Source organism: Canis aureus, chromosome 10 (assembly GCF_053574225.1).
Source record: "Canis aureus isolate CA01 chromosome 10, VMU_Caureus_v.1.0, whole genome shotgun sequence".
Taxonomy (NCBI): Eukaryota; Metazoa; Chordata; class Mammalia; order Carnivora; family Canidae; genus Canis; species Canis aureus.
Genome location: NC_135620.1, coordinates 56,444,942 through 56,468,512, shown reverse-complemented (window position 1 = coordinate 56,468,512; position 23,571 = coordinate 56,444,942). Strand labels below are relative to the sequence as shown.

The 23,571-nt window shown below is 51.6% G+C and overlaps 1 protein-coding gene and 1 long non-coding RNA gene across 2 annotated transcripts; one reads left to right on the top strand and one right to left on the bottom strand.

Moving 5' to 3' along the window:
• The first annotated feature begins 48 nt into the window (after positions 1–48).
• IGFBPL1 (insulin like growth factor binding protein like 1) lies at positions 49–17,538 on the top strand. The gene is made up of 5 exons (XM_077912612.1): positions 49–493; positions 9,188–9,297; positions 9,963–10,079; positions 12,612–12,770; positions 15,244–17,538. Exons 1-4 carry the CDS (start codon positions 49–51, stop codon positions 12,759–12,761), a joined length of 822 nt encoding a protein of 273 aa, XP_077768738.1. The 3' UTR covers positions 12,762–12,770; positions 15,244–17,538.
• On the bottom strand, positions 14,822–22,241 carry LOC144322489 (uncharacterized). Its single transcript, XR_013388129.1, has 3 exons — positions 21,870–22,241; positions 20,827–21,049; positions 14,822–15,762 (listed from the first exon to the last, which is right to left on the bottom strand). It is a non-coding gene; the product is annotated as an uncharacterized LOC144322489 (long non-coding RNA).
• Between the last annotated feature and the right edge of the window lie 1,330 nt (positions 22,242–23,571).

The window sequence follows — 23,571 nt, the reverse complement described above, 5'->3', positions numbered from 1 at the left end:
CCGAGCGCAGCGCGAGGCAGAGGCGCGGCGGCCGTCCCGGAGCCGACCATGGCTCGCCGCCCCGCGCTCGGCCCGCTGCTGCTCCTGCTGCTGCCGCCGCTGGCCCGGGGCCTGGGGCTCCGCGCGGCCGGCCGGCTCCCCGCGTGCGGCCCGTGCCGGCCGGAGCGCTGCCCCGCGCCCGCCAGCTGCCCGGCGCCCGGGATCGCGGCGCGCGACGAGTGCGGCTGCTGCGCGCGCTGCCTGGGCGCCGAGGGCGCGCGCTGCGGAGGGCGGGCGGGCGCGCGCTGCGGCCCCGGCCTGGTGTGCGCCAGCCGCGCCGCGGGGGCGGCGCCCGAGGGCACCGGGCTCTGCGTGTGCGCGCAGCGCGGCGCCGTCTGCGGCTCCGACGGCCGCTCCTACCCCAGCATCTGCGCGCTGCGCCTGCGCGCCCGGCACGCGCCCCGCCCGCACCCCGGCCACCTGCACAAGGCGCGCGACGGCCCCTGCGAATTCGGTGAGTCCTGCGTCCGTACCGCGGTGCCGGGGCAGGGGGAGAAATAGGGACCCCAGCCCCCCCGCCCCCCCCCCCCGGAATGTGGAACAGAGGAGCCCTGCACGCACCGTGATCGGTAGAGCCTCGGTTTTCCCTTCAGAAGCAGTGTTTCTTACCTGGCCAGGTGCTCCAGGAGACTTGGGACAGGAATCCACATCCTGCCCCCTTCCTTGCCAGGCCCATGGAGACACAAGCCCCTGCGCTGGGCAGAATTTTGGTGAGCCTGCTGTCCCTTTTGGTACTTGCCTACCGGAAGGCCTGCAGTTAGCGCAGCCTGCCTTGGATGCCTCCAGCTGACTGGGAGTGGGGGGAGGAGGTGTCCTACTGGGTGGAAGTTCCCAGAACTGGCACTGGGCCCATCTGCGCAGGGTGGGGTTGATGAATGAAGAGGGAGGGAAGGTGAAGATGCTGGAGGAGGAGGCACTCCAGACAGGGGACTTGGGAATCACTGGGCCAGAACCCCAGGGTTGGGACCCTGGTAGGAGGACCTGAGGGATCTCCCACCCAGGACAGTTAAGACCTTTGAGGACCTAAGCTCTGAAAAGATGATGGTGCCATCAGGGCCAGATCTGGATTTCGCAGGTCCAAGGCTCATATGATTTGAAGGGTAAAGGAATGGAAATGTATATTCATTGCTGGGTACCTAGAAACTTAAGGTTTATTAACATCCCAGTAAAGTCATCTATGGGTGCCATTGTTGCCCAACTCTATATGGAATTTTTAAAACTCAAACAAAAATAGATCGAAAAACATCAGTATAGGGATGCCCAGTGAAGCACCCTGATGGCCCATTAGGTTTTGGAGAACTGCCCCCGTCTACACTGCCTGGAGGGGGCAGTGGAGCGTTGGTGAGTGAGCTGGTGGCCAGGAAGTTCCAAGGAGTTTGGTTGGGGGTTCTGGCCTGGGCCTCCAGACCCAAGTCTAGACCTAAATGCCTAAATCAGTGTAATGACTTTAGCTCCAACAGGAAAGCCTTGGGGGTGGGGGTCCACCTTTTCCAGGCCCTGGGTAATTTTTAGTATTATTTCCCACCCCCTAAGCATTCCAGGTACGTGCACTCAAGTACAGGAGACCCAGAGGGTTGTTGGGGATGGGGCGGGAAGGTTCCTATCTCTGAAACACAAAAACAATGTGCTGCCCATTGAGGGGGCTGCAGCAGCCCCGGAGCACAGGAGAGTCACCGTTGGCTATTCCTGGCCGGGGCTTCCAGGAAAAAGAAGGGAGGAAAGAGCTGGCAGGTGCTTCCCGAGTTGCTGCTGGTTTCCCTGAGCGACCTTGGGCTGGTCCCTGACCCTCTCTGGGCCCCGACAGCCCGGTGGAGCCACTGTTGAGGTCCCTTCCACTTTGAACCTTTGTCTCTGCCCCGTGGCATTTAAACAGTCCTGCCTCCTTCCTTCTTCTAGCTCCCATCACTCCTTTTTACAATCTGCTTTCCTTAGCAGTTAATTCACAGGCAGTTCTCTTTGTCTCCAGACAGGCCACACTTTCACTCCACATGCTGGAGACACAAGAAATGCTGACCAAGTCCCCAGAATCTAGCTGGTGCCGATGGTCTCAGATTATTTCTCCCTGGAGTGATATTCTGTTCCTAAGACAGAGCCACCCTGAAGACACATAGACCAAATCTGCTATTGTGCAGAGGAGACTAAGACCTGGGGTGGGGGTGGGGGCGCAGGGGACACAGCCAGGATGACCAGTAAAGCCTGACGGGCATCCGGGACCCCGACACCCTGTGTAGTGCTCTTTCGGGACAGGACTTGATAGTGTTAAGTCAGGCAGGTGGTGGTTGCCATGGTTACCAGAGTGCGGCCAGATGGCAGATGGAAACCCCATACCCCTAATTCACTGAAAATTACCAAATGACAAGTAAATGTGACAGCCCCTCCACTCTGATCTATGGGCTCTGAGGCCCACCCCGGGCACAGGCCCCGAGAGTAAAGATGTTCAAGGGACTAAAAGGAAGGAAAGTCAGAAACTGCTTTTAATGATCTCGTTAGTGACAGGCATCAGGCCTCCCCAGAATTTAGCTCTCCTTCCCCACCAGCAACGATGTCATCTGCCACAGACTCAGGCACTCTTGTTCCATCTCTTTTCGTCCCGAAATGTGCTTGTGGCCCCTGCCTTCGCGTCCTGGTGAAGCATGAAGGTGTGGATAGGGACCTCTTTCCCAGCCAGTGAAGGGGGCATCTCCTTGTGTGCCTCCCTAAAGCCATCCTTTATTCAGACGACACAGCAGGGGTACTTTTTAACAATGCCCCTAGGGACCCGGGTGGAAGGGAAACAGGCTGAGTCATAGTGGCAGCTGTTCTGCTTCAATATTGTTAATAAAAATCACCCCTCCTCGGCGCTCACCTATCGTTCTACAAGCGAGCACCATGAGACCCCCGTAAATATTTATCAGGTTCCGAAAGGTGCGGGAAGGGTTCTTACACATGCCTCTGTGGGGCATCTGGAAACCATTTGCAGGCTTAAATTCTGACCTTTTCCTTTTTCAGTTTCTCTGAAACTCCCCCTGAACACCTAACAATAAGAGCAATCCTTTGATTAACACATTTAAGGAAGACTCACCCTGTTGCTTAGATGAGGAATTCTTGACTGTTGAAAATCGCTCTTGCATCTCTTCTTACGCAGTTTTCAGAACACCAGTCCCTGGGCCAGATCTTACTCCTCTTTTCTTTTTTTAAGGATTTTATTTATTTATTCATGAGAGATACACACACACAGAGAGAGGCAGAGACACAGGCAGAGGGAGAAGCAGGCTCCATGCAAGGAGCCCGATGCGGGACTCGATCCCAGGACCCCGGGATCACGACCTGAACCGAAGGCGGATGCTCAACCACTGAGCCACCCAGGTGCCCTCACTCCTCTTTAATAGAAAGGAGAACGGAGGCACACAGAAGGGAGTTCCATGGAGCTCCTTGGCTAGCTCCTAGCTGAGGTGGGGCCTCAGCCCGGCTTTGCCCGGCTCTCTTCACACGGAGCCAGGCACGTCTAGCCTACTGGCCTCCTGATCAGGATGGGGCTGCAAACTGGCTACCCTTGAATCTTGAGAGTTTCTGGGTCTGGATCCACCTTCTGCTTTTCCCTCAAGGCTTGTTGCTGGCTCCTCTCTTCAGGGATAGCTTCACGAGGGGAAAATATCTGAGAGGAACCTTGAAGGACTTTTAGAAAATTCTTGGGGGGAGAGGGGGCTGGGGAGGTCCTTAGGTGGGTGCAAACCTTGGCTGCTGGGCAGGTACAGGGGAGGGGGTGTGCCTGGGGCTGGGGGTGAGGCCCAGAGAGGTTTGGGGCAGGGGCATTGCCGGCCTTGAGCACCAGGCTGAGGGATGAAGCTTCGTTCTGTACTGAGTTAATGGTTTTGTTCCGAGCTGTAAAGTGACATGGTGTCGTTGCTGCTGTCATTACTTTAAAAGGCTGTGTCGTTCCCTGCGTGCTCCCTGGCCATTTGCTGACACGGGGAGGGGACTGGGATCCTGCGGGCAGCAGGTTGCTAGCCAGTTCTGAATGTTAAATCAGATAGGATCAGGGTCCTGGGCCCCTGAAGCTTCACTGAGCTCTTGAGATCCTGAATCTTAGAAAATCCACCTCCGTTGACATTCCAGCTCCACTTAGAAATCGCAGCCTGAGCGAGACGCGTGTTACCAGGTAACCGGGAGAGGCTGCAAGCGCCACTTTGTGAGAGGGACAAAGACGGGGGCCTCGTGCTCAACTGCCTTTCATGCCGAGGGAGGGGGTGTGCGGCACGGGCTGCGGGGAGCCGGATTAAGCTGTTTCTCCTTCCACATCCTAACATGACTATTAGCATAAATTATCAGGGCTGTTCAATGCGTTGATGATTAAACTCTTTGGTTGTGCACTTCTTTGTACAAGCAGATGGGGTCCTGGAGGACGACTTTTGATATTCTTTCTTTCCTCGGCACCATTGACTTGAAAGGAACCTCAGAGGCTTTTGGGAAGATCTTTCATTCTAGCCATCAAGGACAGATCTAGTTGACCGTGTCGGGGGACAGATCACCACACACTAGAAAAATACTGTCGACCCCTCTCACTCGTATAGACCCACATGGTTAGTAATTCAGTCACATCCATCCTCTCCCTTTACCCCAGAGCAGACTCGAGTAGCAGTGACTGTCTTCATTTGCAGACAAGGAGGAAATGGTTGATGACTTGCCCAAGCTGCCATGGTTGGCACCGGGACCCTGGGGCATTTGAGTTTCCCTCTATGCATGCCCAGCGCTACCTCTGTGGGTGCACATGTGGGTGACTATTCTATTACCTGATGGGTGGATCTGTGCCATCCCAGCTTTTCTAGAGCTGTTGCTGGCATGGACAGAAGGAAGCAAGTATTTAGCCAGAAAGAGCTAGAGAGACAAAGCTGGCACATTCACAGACTGGGCCCACCGGGCACCATCCTTCCTCCTGAAATCCACATCACTTTCGTCAAACGCAGGTAGAAAGGAAAGCGCCGGCTCTTCCAGGAGTGTGGCAGCCCTGGCAATCGCGAGGTGAGAGGCTGTGCCCCAGGCTGGCCAGAAAGAAGGCTGTGGGCGTGGGGTCTGGAACCTCTGGGCAGGGCCCACCTAGAGGCCTGCTCTCCCGGAGGCCAGGAGGCTGTCTGGAGCAGGCTAGACGCTTCTGAGGAAGAGATTCCCCATGGGGCAGCACAGCCTGCCACGTCCAGTTGCCTTTTATGGTTTGCAAGGGTTCTTGGAGCTCTTCCTCCCAATAGCCTAGGGGGAGGGAAGGAGAGGAGAGAGGAAGGAGAGTAGACACCACAGAAGAAATTGAGACCACATCACAGCATTGCAGGTGTAGCAGAGGCAGGATTTGAACCTGGGTCTATCCTGCCTGTAGGAGTCATGATGTTAGGAGCACCCCAGCACCACACTCGAATGAGCCCTTGGCGACAGCAGGATTGGGAATGTCCTGCTAGTGTAAAAGACATATCACCCATTTAATAGTGTCTTCACAAGAGCTATTCTCTGGGGGTGATTTGGAGGGATTTCCCCCCTTCCACCACCACCACCACCATGCAGAAGAGAGTAAACAGAGCAGGCCTGGGACTTATCCTTACCTTAGAAAGGCCTCTGGTCAGGTTGACCATGGCTGGTGTCCGGGAACTTGGATTTCAGGAAGGTTCCTGCCATTTTCACACTGATGCCTAAACCGTACAAACAACCCGCTTTATGCTGCACGCCTGCTCTTCTTCTGGGGCCCTGGAATTTTGGTCAAGCAGAGGGTGCCCAGGTGACCTGCCCCCAACAAAATTCCCGGGCATGGAGTCTCTAGGGAGCCTCCCTGGCAGATGGCATTTCACACGTGCTGTCACCATTCACTTTTGGGGGATTAGTTGTGTCCTGTATGATCCACCAGGAGAGGCTCTGGGAAGCTCATGCCGGGTTTTCCCTCTTGACCCTATGAGCTCCTTTTCCCTTTGCTCTTTGCTTTGTCTCCTTTCGCTGTAACAAATCATAGCCGTGTGTAAAACTGCTGAGGCCTGTAAGTTGTCCTAGCAAATCACTGAACCTGGGGATTGTCTTAGGGATCCTCAATGCATCCCTAAGGAGCTCTTTCATATTCTGGAATGGAGTCCATACAGACCACATATGTTTCACTTTAAAACTCAGTGGACAGTTGATGGGATCAGGGTGCCTGGGTTTGAGTCCCTGTTCCTCCAGGCCCTTCACCTTGCTGAGCCTTGGTTTATCTCATCTGTAGAATGGGGATAGAAGCACCTGCTTAGAAGAGTAGGTTTAAGGATGAAAGGAGTAGTGTACAGGGAAGTGTCATCCAAGTAGAGGACAAGACTCTGTGGGGCAAAGCTCAGAACCAGAGCCCTGGGCTCAAAGTCTCACCCAACCATTTAAGCCTGGGTAGCCCTAGCTAGCTCCACAGCTGATGAAATTTCTGCAAAGATGGAATGAGTTAATCCCTGGGAGCAGACTAGAGTGCCTAGCACACAGCAAGCTCTCTGAGTTAGATGGTGGCATTATTACCATTATTACTATGATGATGGTGGTGGCTGATTATGAGAAGCTATGATGGATAAAAATATTTTAAATTAAAAATCAGATAGGTTAATATTAAAACCAGATTCCGTGACAAAGAGCAACATGAGGGAATTTTTTGCAGTAACTGGACTCTTCTAAATCTTGGTTGTGGTGGTGGTTACACTACCATAGGCATTTGTCAAAACTCGAGAGTTGCACTTCACAAGGATTAAATGTGCTGTATGTAAATTTTAAAATAAATAAAAATGTGAACCTTACTTTATCATCAAAAGCCGGGGACTCCTTTGTCAAGGAAGTGATATTTTCTGCCACAAGATCAGTAGCAAAGACACTGTTTCCACGACAGTCTTCAAAAGAGGGAGAGGGAAAATTTGAGGCAAGAGAACGTTGAAATGTGATTTACTGGTTTATTCGTTTAGGCATGAGAGAGATTGATGAAATCTCATTTAAAATTTATGACTTTACATGAATGAAAGTAAAACATGTTGATTGAGTGTCCCTTTGGAATCCATTGAGGGCTTTGGAATAAGATACGGTTCTGATTGTTCCCCCAGCGAGCTATTTGAGGAGTGTTGGGCTCCAGGGGAGGGGATGTTGGTGGGAGGGTGCGGATAAATTAGACTCTCTTTGTCATGTTGCAGATGGGGCCCCTGCTGGAGAGGAGGGGTGTTGTGGTTCTTTGTGGCAGTTTGCAGGTGGCTGAGATGCTTCTGACAATGTTAGAAGCCTAGGACCTTGGTTCAACAAGGGCACTTTGGCTGCACTCAGCGTTGTGGGTAGAGCCATGGTGCTTGGAAAGCAATCAAATGGGCACAACTGAGGAAGCGGGCTGATGAGGCTGAGGGAGGAGAAAGCAGTGGGGGAGGGGGTAGGGATGTTAGTGTCTGTATTCCACAGAGGCCCATGGGGCACCCAGGAAGCTATAGGGCTCCAGTGAAGCAGCCCTACGATCAACATGTGGGATTTACAAGCAGGTGAGTTTTAGCTCCAGGTGAAGACAAACTTTCTTACCAGCAGGGCTCTCCTAGGATGATGGAAAGGCCTGGCTCTATAGGTAGTGAGCTCTCTGTCACTGGAGGCATGCAAGTGGATGCTAAACTGAACACATCATAGATGGTTAGGCACAGGATCTTGGGGGAGTTGGGGCCCTCCGGTTTGAAACTCTGGTTCTAAGACAATTTTCCGGAGGTTTTTTTTTTTTTTTTTTTGGTACCAGCTTGACAAGTCTGTGTGCAGGGGCCAGACCAGTCTTATTTCTGTGCCCTTTCACTTCTGGCCCTCCCCCTCCTCCTGCGGCCTTCTTCCCTCCCCTGGCTCTCCTTTTTTATTGCAGCTGCACCCAGACAGGCGAGGGCCCCGTCCCTCTCCAGGAGAACACATGAGTCACAAGGCAAAGCCCCGGGAGCATAAACCCTGCAGTTTGTTTGCTCCTTCTTTGCCATGTGTTTCTTCATCCAGTCCTCTGTTTACCAGACCTGCTCCTGATGCCCACTTATATGTCCTGGTAACTTAAACCACTACTCTCACACTCATCCCAGGGTAAGATCAGCTCAACAGCCCTAGCAGGGAGCATTGTCCTCACTGGGCCTCTGCACTGCATCTTGTCCGAGACGCTGCTGGGCCGGATGCAGGGGTGAGTCCCGCTGCTGTCAAGGCCAGGTGAGGCCAGGGGAAGCACCTGGACTGCCTGCCGGCTGTCATCCAGCAGATCAGAGGGGTGCAGACACCCTGGTCCTGGACTCAGACACACACCCTCCAGGTCCTGCGGGATGGGGAGCTGTCCCCTATGGACTTGGCGGGTCATGCATGCCAAGCAAAGGGGAGGCAGGCAGTGCGGGCAGGTCCGTCGAGGGCCTGGGTGCAGGGCCTGGAAGCTGAGGTGGCCGGACTTGATTCTTTTAGCGCCATTGCGAGCAGAGCACGTGGAGGGCACTGAGAGGAGGGCAGTGTGGAGTGCCAGCTAAGTACTTCCGACTCGGATACCCCATGGCCTCGGGCCCAGCCAGCCAGCACTCCCCCCGCCTTTCCTGTAATGTTCTGGCAGCCTAGAGTGGCACTGCCTGGGTAGGGTGGTCCCGGGAGGTCGCCCCTCTCGGGGTGTCCTCAGACCCTGTGCAGGGGCTTCGGTGCCTGAGCTCTGCCCCAGGAGGCCAGGAGGCTGTGGGGAGGGGAGGCCCGTGGAGTCTGGAGTCTGTGATATGCAAACGAGCGTCTGGAAGGGCCCGCAGGGGGTCTCAGCTCGGGAGTGCAGCTGTTCCCTCGGCCTAGTCTTTGAACCGCCCTCCACGTGCAAGGAGAGAAGCCCATCTGTTAGAAGGCTTGGCGTCGGTGAGGTGACAGCAGCCCCTCCGTGAGCAGATGGCAGCCGGGTCCCGGAAGGGGCCCTGGGCACGGGGGTGGCGAGCCCCAAGCTCTGGTGGCGGATTTGGGAAGTCGCCTTTCCTCTCCAGATCCCTGTGTTGCTGTTGGTAGAACAAAGGCGATGGGCGAGGAAGCACGGAGGCGGCCCTCCAGGTCTGAGGGAACCGGGATTCGCCTGCGAGCGAGCTCTTGGTGGCAGCTCCTTGCTGCCGCTCCCCTTGCGTGGGGCTGCGGGCAGGGTAAAGGTCGTGACCCCTTGTCATCCCTTGTCTTCTTCCTCCAGCTCCTGTGGTCATCATTCCACCCCGGAGTGTTCACAACGTCACCGGGGCACAGGTGTACCTGTCCTGTGAGGTGAGGGCTGTGCCCACCCCTGTCATCACGTGGAGGAAGGTATTTATGTCCAAGAATTCTGTGTGTGTGTGTGTGTGTGTGTGTGTGCATGTGTGTGTGTGTGTGTATGAGAGAGAGAGAGAGAGAGAGAGATCTGTGTACTTGTATGTCTGTATCTGTGGAATGGATGGTTTAAAAAAAGATACCGTACATGTCACTCTTCTACCTCCAAGTGTATATGCCTCAGAACTTTTACCCCGGAGCTCTCCCCAGAGAGGGGGAGTAGCCAGCTTTTCCTTGTGCCATTTGCTCCCTCGGCCCCTCAGCTGTCCAGAAAGTTTGCCTTTTATCTAGCCTAGATGCACTGGAATGAAGTTAGAGCCTACTTCACGGGATCTGGGTTTTAGAAAGACTCTCCAAATCCTATTCCAAAACTAGATCTTCCTGCAGATCAATTTTTGAGAGACTGGCGTGGGTCATAGCATAGCTTGTGCACCCAGCTCAACAGCCCCGGAAGGGTCACGAAACTCGGAACCACTTCTGTGGGATAACGGTGGTGTCGGCGTCGTTACTGTCCAGCAGGGGGCGCTGTCTGCACAGGCACGTAGGTTTATAAAGCCACTGACGTATTTTTACTAGGAATAAGAGGTGCTAGGATATGGCCTTTGAGTCAGACAGTAAGGATGCTTTTTCTAAACCACCCGTGGTTTTTCTGTCCTCTCCAGGTCACACAGTCTCCTGAGGGTACCCGGGTGCTGGAGGACCTGCCTGGGGACCATGTCAATATAGCTGTGCAGGTGCGAGGGGGCCCTTCTGACCACGAGGCCACAGCCTGGATTTTGGTGAGTATCTCATTTGTTTAGGATTACTGGCTATTATTGACTGGCCCTTATAAAGTACTGCTTATATTTCTATAGCACATTACACATTTCAAAGCTGTTTTTTTTTAAAGATTTTTATTCATTTATTCATGAGAGATACAGAAACATAGGCAGAGGGATAGCAGGGAGCCGGTTGTGGAACCCGATCCCAGGACCCCAGGATCATGACCTGAGCCAAAGGCAGATCGTCAACCGCTGAGCCACCCAGGCGTCCCCTCAGAGCTGTTCTTATCATTTTCTCGTTGGAACTTGCGATAACTGTGAGGGAAGTTTAACCCCTGAGAACATAAGTGACCTTCAGTGGTATTCAGAATTATGGCCCCGGAAAGCTGTCCACGTCCCAGTCCCCAGAATCTGAGGATCTGTTATATGCAAGAGGGGCTTAAGGTTGCAGATGGAATTAAGGGTGTTCATGACCCAACTTTAATAAGGGAGTTATCCTGGATGATCTGGGTGGGCCCAGTATAATCACAAGAGCCCTTTAAATGCTGAAGAGGGGGATGCCTGGGCAGCTCAGTGGTTGAACGTCTGCCTTTGGCTTAGAGCGTGATCCCAGAATGCTGGGATCAAGTCCCACATCAGGCTCCCAGCATGGAGGCTGCTTCTCCCTCTGCGTGTCTCTCATGAATAAATAAATAAAATTGTAAAAAATAATAATAATAAAAATAAATGCTGAAGAGGGAGGCAGGAGGGAAGGAGCCAGAGTGATGCCAGCATAGGGGAGATGTGAGCCACCATCTCCTGCTTCAGAGATGGAAGAGGAGAGCCATAAGCCAAGGAATGCCGGCAACCTCTAGGATGGGAAAGGCAAGACATGGATTTTCCCCTAGAACTCCTTGGAAGAAGGCAGCTCTGGTGATACCTTCTATCCTCAAGAACTAAATATAGGAGCGCCTGGCTGGCTCAGTTGGTGGAGTGTGTGACTCTCCATCTCTTGGGGTTGCGAGCTCAAGCCTCACATTGAGCAAAGAGATTGCTTAAAAATAAAATCTTGAGGGGCGCCTGGGTTGTTCAGAGGGTTGAGCATCTGCCTTTGGCTCAGGTCACGATCCCAAGGTCCTGCTTAGCGGGGAATCTGCCTCTCCCTCTCCCCTCCCCACCGCTTATGTGTGCTCTCTCTAATAAATGAATAAAATCTTTAAAAAAAAACAAATAAATAAAATCTGTAATAAGATTTTTTTTAAAAAAACAACTAAATATAATAAATTTGTGTTGTTTTAAGCCATGAAGTATGTGGTGATTAGTTACAGCAGCCACAGGAGGCTAATAACACTCGCCCAAGGGATCCCTGGGTGGCGCAGCGGTTTGGCGCCTGCCTTTGGCCCAGGGCGCGATCCTGGAGACCCGGGATCGAATCCCACATCAGGCTCCCGGTGCATGGAGCCTGCTTCTCCCTCTGCCTGTGTCTCTGCGTGCCTTTCTCTCTGTGACTATCATAAATAAATAAAAATTTAAAAAAAAAAAAAAAAAAAAAAGACCATCCTTTTAAAAAAAAAAAAAAAAAAAAAAAACACTCGCCCAAGACCATGTGGCTGATAAAGAGGGAAGTCAGCACACTGGTGCCCCACGCCCACCCCCGCCGGGCTCTCCTGTGCCACTTGCAAGCAGTTTCGCTAAGTCACAGGAACACACTGTATTTGAAAGAGTGAGGGAGTGACGGGACAGGGATGCGTGTAGGGCTAGTCACTCTACCCTTGAGCTTCAGGTTCACAATTGTACGAGGAGGGCTTTGGACTACACACGATCCAGGGGCCCTGTGACCCAGTAGTCTGTGACTTACCTGCCAGTCTCCTGCAATATCAGGATGATGATGCCCCCCCTTCCCCCACGATAGGCGTGAGTTCAAAACGAAGTGCTGTGCGTAACACCTGCCCAGTCTGCAGAGTGACCCGTGGTGGACAGAGGTGTTTCTACCAAGAGAAAGCAAGAGAGTAGAGAGCCGGTGTGGGCCTGCTCTTCCGGGGCTCGAGGACAGGCTGCTCCCGGACAGTGTCCACCTCATTTCACTCCCATCTCTGCAAGGTTTGGTGACTCCTCCACCCGGCCCAGACACTTAGACTGCCATCGGGTCCATGGCTTTTTCAAATCAAGCACATTCCTGTTTATCACATGAAAGGGTAGAGGAAAATGTTATCCCTCGTGTTATTTTGTAAGGCTGTCTCCACTGAAAGCACTTACGAGTCATTCTTTGGTCAGTAGAGTTTTCTTTTAACTTGCAATATTTTCCTTGTGTTGTATACCTATCACCTTCAATAAAAGGGCCGGGTAGCCCACAGTTAATGGTGGGAATGCAAAGGAACCATTAAAATGAGAGCCCCAAGAGAGAAGGTACAGAGAATAAAATTTAACTCTTTAGGGTTAGGGTTAGGGTTACCCAAGCCAAGAAGAGGAATAACGAGCTCTAGCTGATTTTGAAAAATCAGTGTTCAGACATATCATTAGGAACTAAATAAGCCATACGTAACTACAGAAACTTCCCTGTTTTGTTTCTAGATCAACCCACTGAGAAAGGAAGACGAGGGTGTGTACCTGTGCCATTCAGCCAACGCGGTTGGGGAGGCCCAGTCCCAGGGCACAGTGACAGTTATAGATCTGAGTAAATACAACGCGCCCCGCCTCCCAGCTCCAGACGACCGCATGTGATGGAGTAATGTACGTGGTCTAAGTCATTTCTGGTATTTATACACCTGTGTCACAAGAGATCGAGGTGGCATACAGCAACGAGGCACCTGGGTGGCTCAGGGGTTGAGCATCCGCCTTCAGCTCAGAGCGTGACCCCTGAGTCCTGGGATCAAGTTCCGCATCGGGCTCCTGCAGGGAGCCTGCTTCTCCCTCTATCTGTGTCTCCGCCTCTCTCTGTGTGTCTCTCATGAATACGCTTTTTAAAAATAATAAACTCTTCTATAAAATAAGATGTCTAATAACAAAGAGGAAAAAATATATAAATCAAGGAAACCAGAGGAATACCAAACGGAAGTAGGAACATATTGCAATTAGCAGATAGACTCTAGTTCAACACATGTACCACTCTGGGCTTCTCACACAGTGTGCAAACTCAAGAGCTGTGAACTCTGTGGGTGTCCATAGGTGGGGAAGACCAGGGTTGGGTTTTTTTTTTCCTGTTTCTGAAGCAGAAGAGAATATTTCCTTCAAGTCCTGCACAGAGAGCAGTGTGACGATGTGCCCACAGCAGAGACAGTCTGAGCGTCATTTGTCTGTCCCCAGGTTCTTGCTGGCGGGCAGCTCTGCTGTCTCCAGGCTGTACCTGCTGTCCTCAAAACCGTACGTGCTCAGTAGCGCGTCCGGGAGAATCTGCATCTCCCCTGGCCCCAGGGCTCTCAGTCCTTATTGCCCCCCCGGGTGAGAGCTGGGGTTGCATCTGTCTGTCCCCTGCCGACAGGTGGGCCATGAACCTAGGAAATCAGCCCCTTAATTAGCCGGCTTTTGCTGCATAACAACCCCAGAGCCCGCTGGTGCACAGCCACCAACGTGTATGTCTTGCTCACGTTCCTTGTCATGGCTGCCACTCGGCTGGCTGTGGCTCTGCGCCATGTGTCTTGTCATCCTGGCACCCAGCGGGAGGAGCAGCCCCAGCGTGGACTATGTCCATTCTTGTGGCGGAGGGAGTGTGCGAGACACTGAGCCAGGTACACAATCTCATTTAAAGATTCTGCTCAGGGCAGCCTGGGTGGCTCAGCGGTTTAGCACCGCCTCCAACCCAGGGTGCGATCCTGGAGACCCGGGATCGAGTCCCACGTCGGGCTCCCTGCAAGGAGCCTGCTTCTCCCTCTGCCTGTGTCTCCGCCTCTCTCTCTCTCTCTGTCTCTGTCTCTGTCTCTCATGAATAAATATAATTTTTTAAAAATTAAAAAATAAATAAATAAAGATTCTGCTCGGATGTGGCATATGTCACGTCTGCTTACGTCCAGCCACGCCCAGCATCGGTGGGGTAGAGGACCCTGCTCCTGTCACAGGAGCCCCGGGGCCAGGCACGCAGGACTTTGCTGTGCTTGTCATCCATATTCTTTCATATTTAGCCACTGTCGGGGTGTACCTTCTGTGCACAGGCAGTACATCGGGTCTGCAGGGTTGCACAGAAAAGCAAAACAGTGAATGTCACTAAGATACAAGAAGTGCAGTGTTAAGGAAGCGAGGGGCGTGCACCAGTTTGAGGCGAGAGAATCGGCTTAGAACCAGGTAGAACAAAATCACAAGGGGATCCCTGGGTGGGTCAGTGGTTTAACGCCTGCCTTCGGCCCAGGGTATAATCCTGGAGACCCACGATCGAGTCCCGCATCGGGCTCCCTGCATGGAGCCTGCTTCTCCCTCTGCCCATGTCTCTGCCTCTCTCTCTCTCTTTCTCTCTGTCTCTCATAAATAAGTAAAATCTTTAAAAAAAAAAAAAGAACCCGGGAGAGCAGGGGTGAGTGGCATCAAGGAAGTGGTGGTGGATGAAGTAGTTAGAGCTGCTGGAAACGGGAGGGAAATAGAAGGTGGGAAATCGTCAAGTAGGAATTCAGGCAGGAGATGGATCTTTGTTTTCTATGGATGCCTGTTGTTATATGTTATTATGTCGCATGTCAGGACTCGTATGCATATATATGTGTGTACATCTGTGTGTGTGCCTCTCTATATATTTCATGTTTTAAATATATATACAATTTTTAATGTATATATTTTTCAAAAACACACACACACCATGGTACCAGGCTATGAATGTAGTCTATTACAGATGAGTTTTCAAAAGGGAGCTACAAAGCACCATGAAACTTTAAGACCATCGCCACGCAGTTCTTCATTTTCCCCTGCAACATGCAGTACTGGCCAGCTCTTGCTTACATACCTCCAGTAATCTGGAGCTCACTACCACTGACATCCATCTTTGGATTTTCCCGTAGTTGAAAGTTCTTCCTTATGTTCAGCTGGATCCTGCCTCCCTGCAATGTCCACCCAGTGGTCCACGTGCACTTTTGCATGCCCCCAGTGCCCCTCTGGTCCTCACCAGCACTACCCCTTGCCAGGATGATTTAGAGTTCAGGATCATTTCCCCCACTTCCATTTACCACGTAGTTGATTATGACAAAGCAGCTTCTTTCATCTCATGCTTTTCTCTCTTTCCTTCCAGGGTCTTAGAAACATTGATGACAGGATATTGGAAAAGTCGTCATGGATCGTTTTCTTTGTGAAGATTTGGAGAAACCTGTGTTTGTAGATGACCCCTTTTATATGTTTTTACAAACTAGATGCCAACTAGATTCGTATGCAGATGTAGTTTTTAGCAGGACAGGCATTGGGAAACCAGACTGCATGTGGCTTTTTTATACTTTTGAAATGAATTGCTCTGTGAGAATTCTTTTGTAATTAATCCCTCCCAGGGAAGGTCACCTGGTGGTGTATTCGTAATTCTAAAGGGCTGGGACCAGGCCTGTGTCATCCATGAGTCTTTACTTCATTTGTCCGTGACTGATTAGCGTGAGTTGTAGGAGGAGGGGGTAGGGTACTGTCCTCTGCCTTTCTCTGACATGCTGTGTGGCCTGGACAGGCCCTTCCCCTCTCTGGGCCTTTTCTTCTTCACCTGGGAACCTGGTGTTTGGACTAAATGTTCCTGGGTCCCTTCGAGCCGTGTCATTCTAGTGAAATGGTCCTGTGGAAAAATACAAGAGGCAGAGTCTTAGCATTCCTTTTATGTGGCAGTCCCTCAAAAAACAGCTGCAAGGCTGTGGAGCTGGCCTCGGCGCTCCCTTTCCTGCCATTTCCCGCTTTAAAGAGATGGAGCCCTGGGTAGGACACGTTCCCTAACTCGGGAGCCCCTTGGCTGGATGTTTGGGGACCAAGATGTCCCCTTGTCAACAAGCCCAGCACTTTCTAACCAGGTGGCAATGGCTTCTGGACATCAAATGGAGGAAACAGGGTCAGATGCTTCTTTCTCTGGGATTATAGTGTAACAAAATAATTTTACTTGGAGATGTTTTCACCTTACCTAGGAATAAGGCGGGCTGGCTTGCTTTCTTACTTTTCCTTTCTTTTCTTTCTTTCTTTTTTTAATGGGAAGAGTATTTAATATGTGGGTGAAAAAATAGATCCCTTAGGTGATCAAAATTTTTTTAAGTCAGGACTGGGATCTCCCTTGTGTCTAGTCCTTCAAGCTCCTGAGCGCTTCTCTGTCTGTGGTCCCTCCATCTCCAGGACGGCAGGCAGGGCCCCGCCCCCTCTTTGCAGATGAAGGAACCAGGCTCAGAGAGGGAGGTACCGACCTAAGGACTGAAGGCCTCAGAGAAGGACCAGAACTCTGGGCACTTGGCCCTCCTGGGCCCCCTCCCCTGCCATGGTGCTGCTTCTCATAGCTACATAATGGAAGGTTCTGGGGGTTCCAGGGATTCTTAGCACCGTCCCGCTCAGCTTTTATAGCACACTCCCATGCCACTCCCGCTGGGCATTACATTCTGGAATCCTTTTTGGAATTGGAATTAAGTTTTTTGCCTTTGAGCCTGGCCATTCCATCTCTGAAACACTGGGGTGGCATCACCCTGATGTACTACATGGCAGGAGCATGGCCTGGGAATCCAGAAACATGAGGTCCATTTGGGAATTCATCCCTGGCTTGCTGCCCAACTGCAAGCAAGTCCCCTTCACCTTCTGGACCCGGGTTTCCTCATTTCAATAAGAAGGAAATGACACTAGATGGGTGGTTTGCAAACTTTAAAACATCAGAACCCCTTTCTTTGAATAAGATCAGAGCTGAAACAGATTAACTGGAAGCTGTGCGTGTCTGTTGGAGGTCAGGGCTGCAGGGGAACCCGCTCACATCCCCCCTACTCTGCAACCCCTCCTCTCTCCCCACCCCACCTTGGGGGTTTCTTATCCAAGGTCTGCAGCTAAGTCTTCTGTGATTTGAATAGTGAGAAGAATTGGTAAGGCACTTAGCGAAACTGTCAGGAGAAGTACGGATGCTTTGGCCCTGGAGAAGGTACTAGAACAATCGCACATCTGCTGATAAATGCATTCAGTGAGATCGCTTGACTCCCCTCCCATTTGCCCAGTCACAGTTGGATAGCTGGGTCTAGATGCCAAGAGCAGGGGGGCAGACGGAACGCTTGGTTGGCAGAGCTAAACATCAAAACCGCAGGAGGCTGGGTGAATGTTGTAATGATGTGCAAAATAATAGTGATCATCTAGCACTCTCTGAAATTTTCACCAAAACCAAAAAGACAGATTAACAGGATGGTTCCAACCTAATGACTTTTCAACTAGGAGAGTCCAGAGACATTCCCCCCTCCGTCCCCAAGGCCGAGAGGACTGTCCTATGGCTGTTGCCCTTCAGAAACATGATGCCCCCAGAGCCTGTGTCTTCTGCTCTGTTTTTATAAATGGTATGATGTCACATGACCCCTGCACCTGAAAATAAATGTTTTTAAGGACAGTCTTGGTGGTCTCTCTGTTCTTAGAATACTACTGTGGGTGGGAGCAGGTCCCTCAGATACGTCTCCAACGCCCCTGACACCCCTTGCCCTTTTCTTGCCCACATCAGCTTTGATCCGAATCCTCCTCTCCCCTCACACCTGGGCTCTGGTCACAGCCCCACCTGGAAGCCTTGCTCACAGTGTTTAACTAGTGCTAATTGCCTCCTGCCGACCTGATCCTTCTAACTCCCTCAGAACTTGTATCTCCCACTGGATACTCATCCTAGTATTTCAGTCACTCAGAGACCTGTGCCCTCTTTCATCTCCCACTTGCACACAGGGTGGTGTTTTCAAGAGGCCAGAAGGATGCAGATACTGGCAATATGAAGATGGGTGGCGGGACGCCTGGGTGGCTCAGTGGTTGAGCGTCTGCCTTTGGCTCAGAGAGTGATACCGGAGTCCTGGGATCGAGTCCCACATCGGGCTCCCGGCATGGAGCCTGCTTCTCCCATTGCCTAGGTCTCTGCCTCTCTCTCTGTCTCTGTGTGTGTTTCTCACGAATAAATAAATAAAATGTTGTTGTTTAAAAAAAAAAAAAAACGGTGGGTGCGACCTGGGCCCTCAGATGAGACTCAAGTGGGGAGGGGTGGGATGAGGTTACAGTCCTGCCAGGCAGCACAAGGTGTCTGCTTTGTGATCAGCTCAGAGGGAAGTTAGAGAAGACTTCCTGGAAGAGGAGGCATCTGAGCTGGGGATTGGAGTAGGTATGGGGAACTCTGAGCTAGGGCAAGAGCATGTGAAAGGAGCAGGGGTGGAGAAGTGAAGGGTAGCTTGTGAAGGGGAGTGTTGACCTGCGGTAGATGCCTGGAGCTGTAGTGGCAGGTGGGGGACAGTGGTTTTCAGCCACACCCCTCACTGCCATCCAAGGAGGTTGGACCTGAAGCTGCAGGAGGTGGGCAGCCTGAATCTCAGTCTCCTATTGCTAAATGAGTTATAACTGGGCTTAAGGGAGATCATTCGAAAGACAATGTTCAATCCCAAATGTACCCACTTCCCACCTTATACAAAAAGCCTGATTTTTAGTCAAAATGGATTTTTTTTCCTTCGAATTTTATGGTAAAATTAATTCTATGTCTTTAAAAAACATTGCCCTCCCTTCTCCCCCAGGGATGGATGACACAGGAAAATTTAATAAGAACGAGCAAATCAATCGACAGTGAACAGTCCCCTCTAATGAATTTCCTCGTTCCCAGCCTTTGCCAGGGTCTCCTGAACATTAAATCAGAGAATTTTTATTATGTGATATTTTAATTAATTGAGGGAGGCTAAAGTGGCCTGGTGTCTGGAGCTGAATAATGACGTTGAGAGGTGGAACCTGTCACCCAGGGCAGGACCGGAGAGCGTGGTTACCCAGCCTTGGCAGGGTGGGACTGGCCTCTGTCCTCTGGAGTGTGGACTTTATGAGTCCGGGCTACCTCTGAGTTCAGGCGCGACTGCGTCCAGAGGCTGAGGACAGTGTGCCTGGTGGCAGGGGCACAGGAACACAGAGCAGACATGCTGGGGGTCTGTGGAAGACACAGTCCAGTAGGACCAAAACATCAGACCCAGGGGCGCCAGAGTGGCTCAGTCAATTGAGCGTCTGCCTTCAGCTCAGGTCATGGTCCCAGGGTCTTGGGATCGAGCCCTGTGTCCAGTTCTCCTGAGTGGGGAGCCTGTTTGTCTCCCTCTCTCTGCCTCTCCCCCTGCTTGTGCTCTCTCTCTCTCTCTCAAATAAATAAATATCTTTAAAAAAAAATCAGACCTTTTTCATTATATGCTAACAAAAAAGAGCCATCACAGAACAACACTAAATGAAAGGTGGGCATTATGAGCCCCAAGGGGCCAGAGATGGCAGATTAAAACAGCCAGAGAAAGCATCCGGGGGAGCCAGGCCTTCAGCAGGGCTCTCAGAAATTGGGCTGACTTTAGAGGGCAAAGAAGTAAGGAGGAAGGAAGAGCAGGAGCGAGGCTGGAAGGGAGTGAGCGAATGGTCCATGAAAGGACTAAAGTCTAAAACTATGTATGTGAGGAACACCGTAATCCTCGTGCAGACCCGCCTGACGGCGCGATGTGTCAGGGCGAGCTGCCCGCTGCACGTCGTGGCCCTCTCCACGGTGCCAGCGGGTCCCTGTAACTACAGCTCCCTGCCTCCCCCAGCACCTCAGTTGGGTCAGGTCACTTTGGCCAGCGGACTGAATGGAAGCCAGGGCTTTAAACAGTAAGTGAGGGGCATCTCGGTGGCTCAGTTAAACATCCAACCCTTGATTTGGGCTCAGGCCATGATCTCAGGGTCATGAGATCGAGCCCCAAGACAGGCCCTGCCCTCCATGGGGAGTCCACTTGAGAGTCTCTCTCTCCCTCTTTGCTCTCTCTTCTTTGCTCACACACATTCTCTCTTTCTCAAAAAACTAAAATTTAAAAAAAAAAAGAAGTAGGTGGACCTCTTTCACACTTTCGTCCCCATTACCACCTGACAGGGAGGTCTCTGAGGCCCCACACAAGGGTTTTCACTTGGGTCTGTGGACCCCTAGGGATTCTATAGATGGTTTCATGGGGTCTATGAGCCCCTTGAAAGTGTGCAAAATTTTGTGTGGATGCGCATAGGTGCAGTTTTTTCTAGTAGCTTTCATTAGCTTCCCAAAGGAATATAGGACATAAAAATGGTTAAGAACCATTGTTGACGGTAGCCACCAGCTGCAAGGAACCTGTGCTTCTGAATCTCCATGTGGAAGACAAGTGCCAATTAACTAGGCACCTGCACTAGATTAGTGTAAGAAATTAACCAATTGGCCATGATTAATCATTAACCCTGATTGACCATTGGTTAATTGCTTAACCAAGATTAAGCAAGAAATAAACAGTTGTTGCTTTGACCCCCTCGACTTGGGGGCTTGTTTGTTGTGGCACTCGTGTCACACTGGGACACGTGGGAAGAGTACATGGCTGGGGGCCAGGAGACCTGTATCCAGGCCACACTCAGGCACCGCAGAGCCCTGTGGTCTAGCACTGGTTACTCGGTCCACCCCTCTGCTTAAGTGAGTGGGAAGACCAGAGGCTCTCCGAGGCCCTCATAATGTGCCTTCTTGCTTTCCTTCCAAGGTCTTCCAACTCTGGGATCAATGTACAGACCTTTGGGGCTTAGGGGCATTTAGTGGTGCTCTCAACCTACAGTGGTCTGGCTTCTGTCCCTACCCTTCCACACGAACTGCCCTTTCCAAGTCTCCAGGGACCCAGGGCTTCAGCCAGGGGACGCTTCCCAGTCCTCTTACCTGACTTCTCGGAACCACTTGACTCTGCCTATGGCTCCCTCCTTTTGCAAACTCCTGCCATCCTAGGCTTCTTGACTTCGCTCTCTCAGGTCTTCCTTCTTGGCTTCTCAGCTGCTTCTCCTTGGCATCCTTTATGGAGTTCTCATTCTCCATGCACTCTCATCAGAATGGAGCTATGTTGTCATCCCTGCAATTTGCTGTCAACAAGGCAGCTCCAGTGATCCTTTTAAAATGTGTCAGATCATGTCACTGCTCTGTTCACAACCCTCCGGTGGCTCCTTCATCATTCAGAGTAAAGGCCCCAATTGGCACAGTGACCTTCAAAGCTCCATGTGCCCCTACCCCAGACCCTCTACCTCTCTACCTCCATCTCTAGCCCTTTCTTACTCCACTCTGGCTCCTTGGCTTTGTGTTCCCAGAATCCCCAGAGGTGCTCCAGTCTCAGGCCCTTTGCACCTGCCACTTCCATACCTCTTCAGTTCTTTGTCATCTCTTCAGTAAAACCATCTCTGAGCACTTTATTGAAAACTACAGCTCCTGCCCCACCCATGTTCCATATTCTCCTTCCCAGTAGGACTTTTCTCCACAAGAACCTTATCCACCCGATGGACTAAATGTTTCACTTATCTTACTTGTGGTCAGCGTGCCCCATCAGGGAGAGTGCACAGGACTCATGTTTTGTTCCCTGCCGTGTCCCAGCACCTGGAATAGCTCACCTCTGGGGTGGAGGATCTACTGCCCATCCTCACACCAGGCTCAGGTCAGCATCACTTTGGCATTGGCCGTAGCAACCAGCTCCAGGTCGACCCCTCAACCCATCCTCCCACTGAAGCATAACCAGCTTTAAAAACCAAAATACAATCCTATCACTTTCCTTGGGAAGCCCTCCTGGCTTCCCATTACTGGACAGCCCGAGACTTCCTTGCAGGGCCTCTAGCCCCTTTACAATGCAGCATCTGCCTCCTCCCAGGTTTCTGCTTTCCTCACACCATTCCTACACCCCCCCACACACACACACACTTCCTCTCTCTCTGCTTGCTTACCTCCTTCTCCTCCAGCAGATCCCACGTCCCTCCCTCTGGGCCTGTCCCTTGGGCCGAGCCAGGTGCAGGAGAGAGTCAGGAGCCCTGAGCTGGAACCCTGGCTCCACTCACTGGCTGAACACCTCTGGGCCTCCACATTTACTTAGCAAGTGGAATGCCAATAACAAGTACCTTGAAGGTAGTTAGAAGCACTACATGAGATCATAGATATTGGAGGTGCCTTATAAATATAGTGTGGGCTTCGCATTATTCCTTTCTTTCTGTGATCTCATGGTCTCTGTGCTTCTACTTATCACAGACTTTTCTCCTCTTCTGAGAATGGCCTCCCTGCCAGGCTGTGAGCTCCTGCAGGGCAGGGACTGTTTCATTCAATTCTCTTTTTCTCTTTTCCCACAATCTGCCCAGAACCGGCACCTGAGCCTTTTTTTTTTTTTTTTTTTTTTTTTAAATCAATGACTAACCTGAGCAAATTGACTAACAGAGTGGCCACCAGAGGTCAACCTCACACCCAGAATAGAACCAACCCAAACTAGATTTCTTAAAAGGCCCAGGATCTGGGATCTGGGATCTGATCTAGAGAAGCCCTGGTGGATCCAGCAGAGAAGTAGGGTGTTTGCACTTGTTCAGCAGCTGCTGAACTGCTCTGGGCTCCTGAGGCTTCCTGAGGTGTGATTAGATGCTCTGTCAGTTTGGCCCCCTTTCTGGGCCCTAGTGTATGCACAGAAGAACCTGAGTCCAAACGAGCCTCGTGCTAAACCCCTCAGCTTCCACTTCCTCATCTAAAAAGAGGGTCACCCCACGGCCTCCTTTATGGGATTGTGAGGCTTCGGTGGCACGTAAAGACGACTGGCAGAGATCGTGCTGGACAGAGTAAGCACTTGGTGTAAGCTTGTGGAATAGGTGCTGGCCCAGAGTCGCATTTATGACCAGGTGCAATCGTGTACTTAATGAGACCTGGTTCAACCTCCTGCTCACACCTCCTGCAGTGACAGCAACGAAGAAGGACAGAGGGGCCTTGGGGCTCAGCTGACTAGGAATCTGACCTGACTGGTCAAGCTCAGAATTTCAGAGATGAAGTGAAGGACCTAGAAGGAACCCCCACACACTGGGACACCCTCTAACAGTTCCTCTTGGTTTGGAAGTACCAAGAAGCAGATGACGATGTTGCTTGTTAGTGGTGGGAAACCCCTGTTTCCTTCTTCCTCCCATCTTCCCAGGCTGTTGCTCACTACGCAAATGTGCCAACAGCCTCCAGAGAAAAAGATAAAAGGTGCGCTTTGGGGGACAGTCAGGGTCACCCCAGGCTTAGACAAATGGTGCAGAAAGGAGGCCCTAGGAAGGGGAGACTAGGGACCTGAACAGACCCTGAGTTCACAGGAAGCAGGGTCGGGCCCACTCCTAAAGACACAGAACAAAGTCATCCCGATGCCTCAGTGAGATAACTGGACATTAAAGAGATGACCAGGGCTGCGCATTCCCATGACTGGGTCTACTCGAGGGAACCAAGAAGTATAATGAGCAACGTGGTCTAGAAAGATGGAAGACAAGGAGAGAGAGGATCGACATTGTTGTGGACCGTGGTCTGGCTGGCTTGGATTCACTCCCTTCCGATAGGGAATGAAGTTGGAAGACTAACAACAAATACACTCAACTCTGAAGTTTAAAATTCTGGAAACCAGGGCTCCTGGGTGCCTCAGTCAGT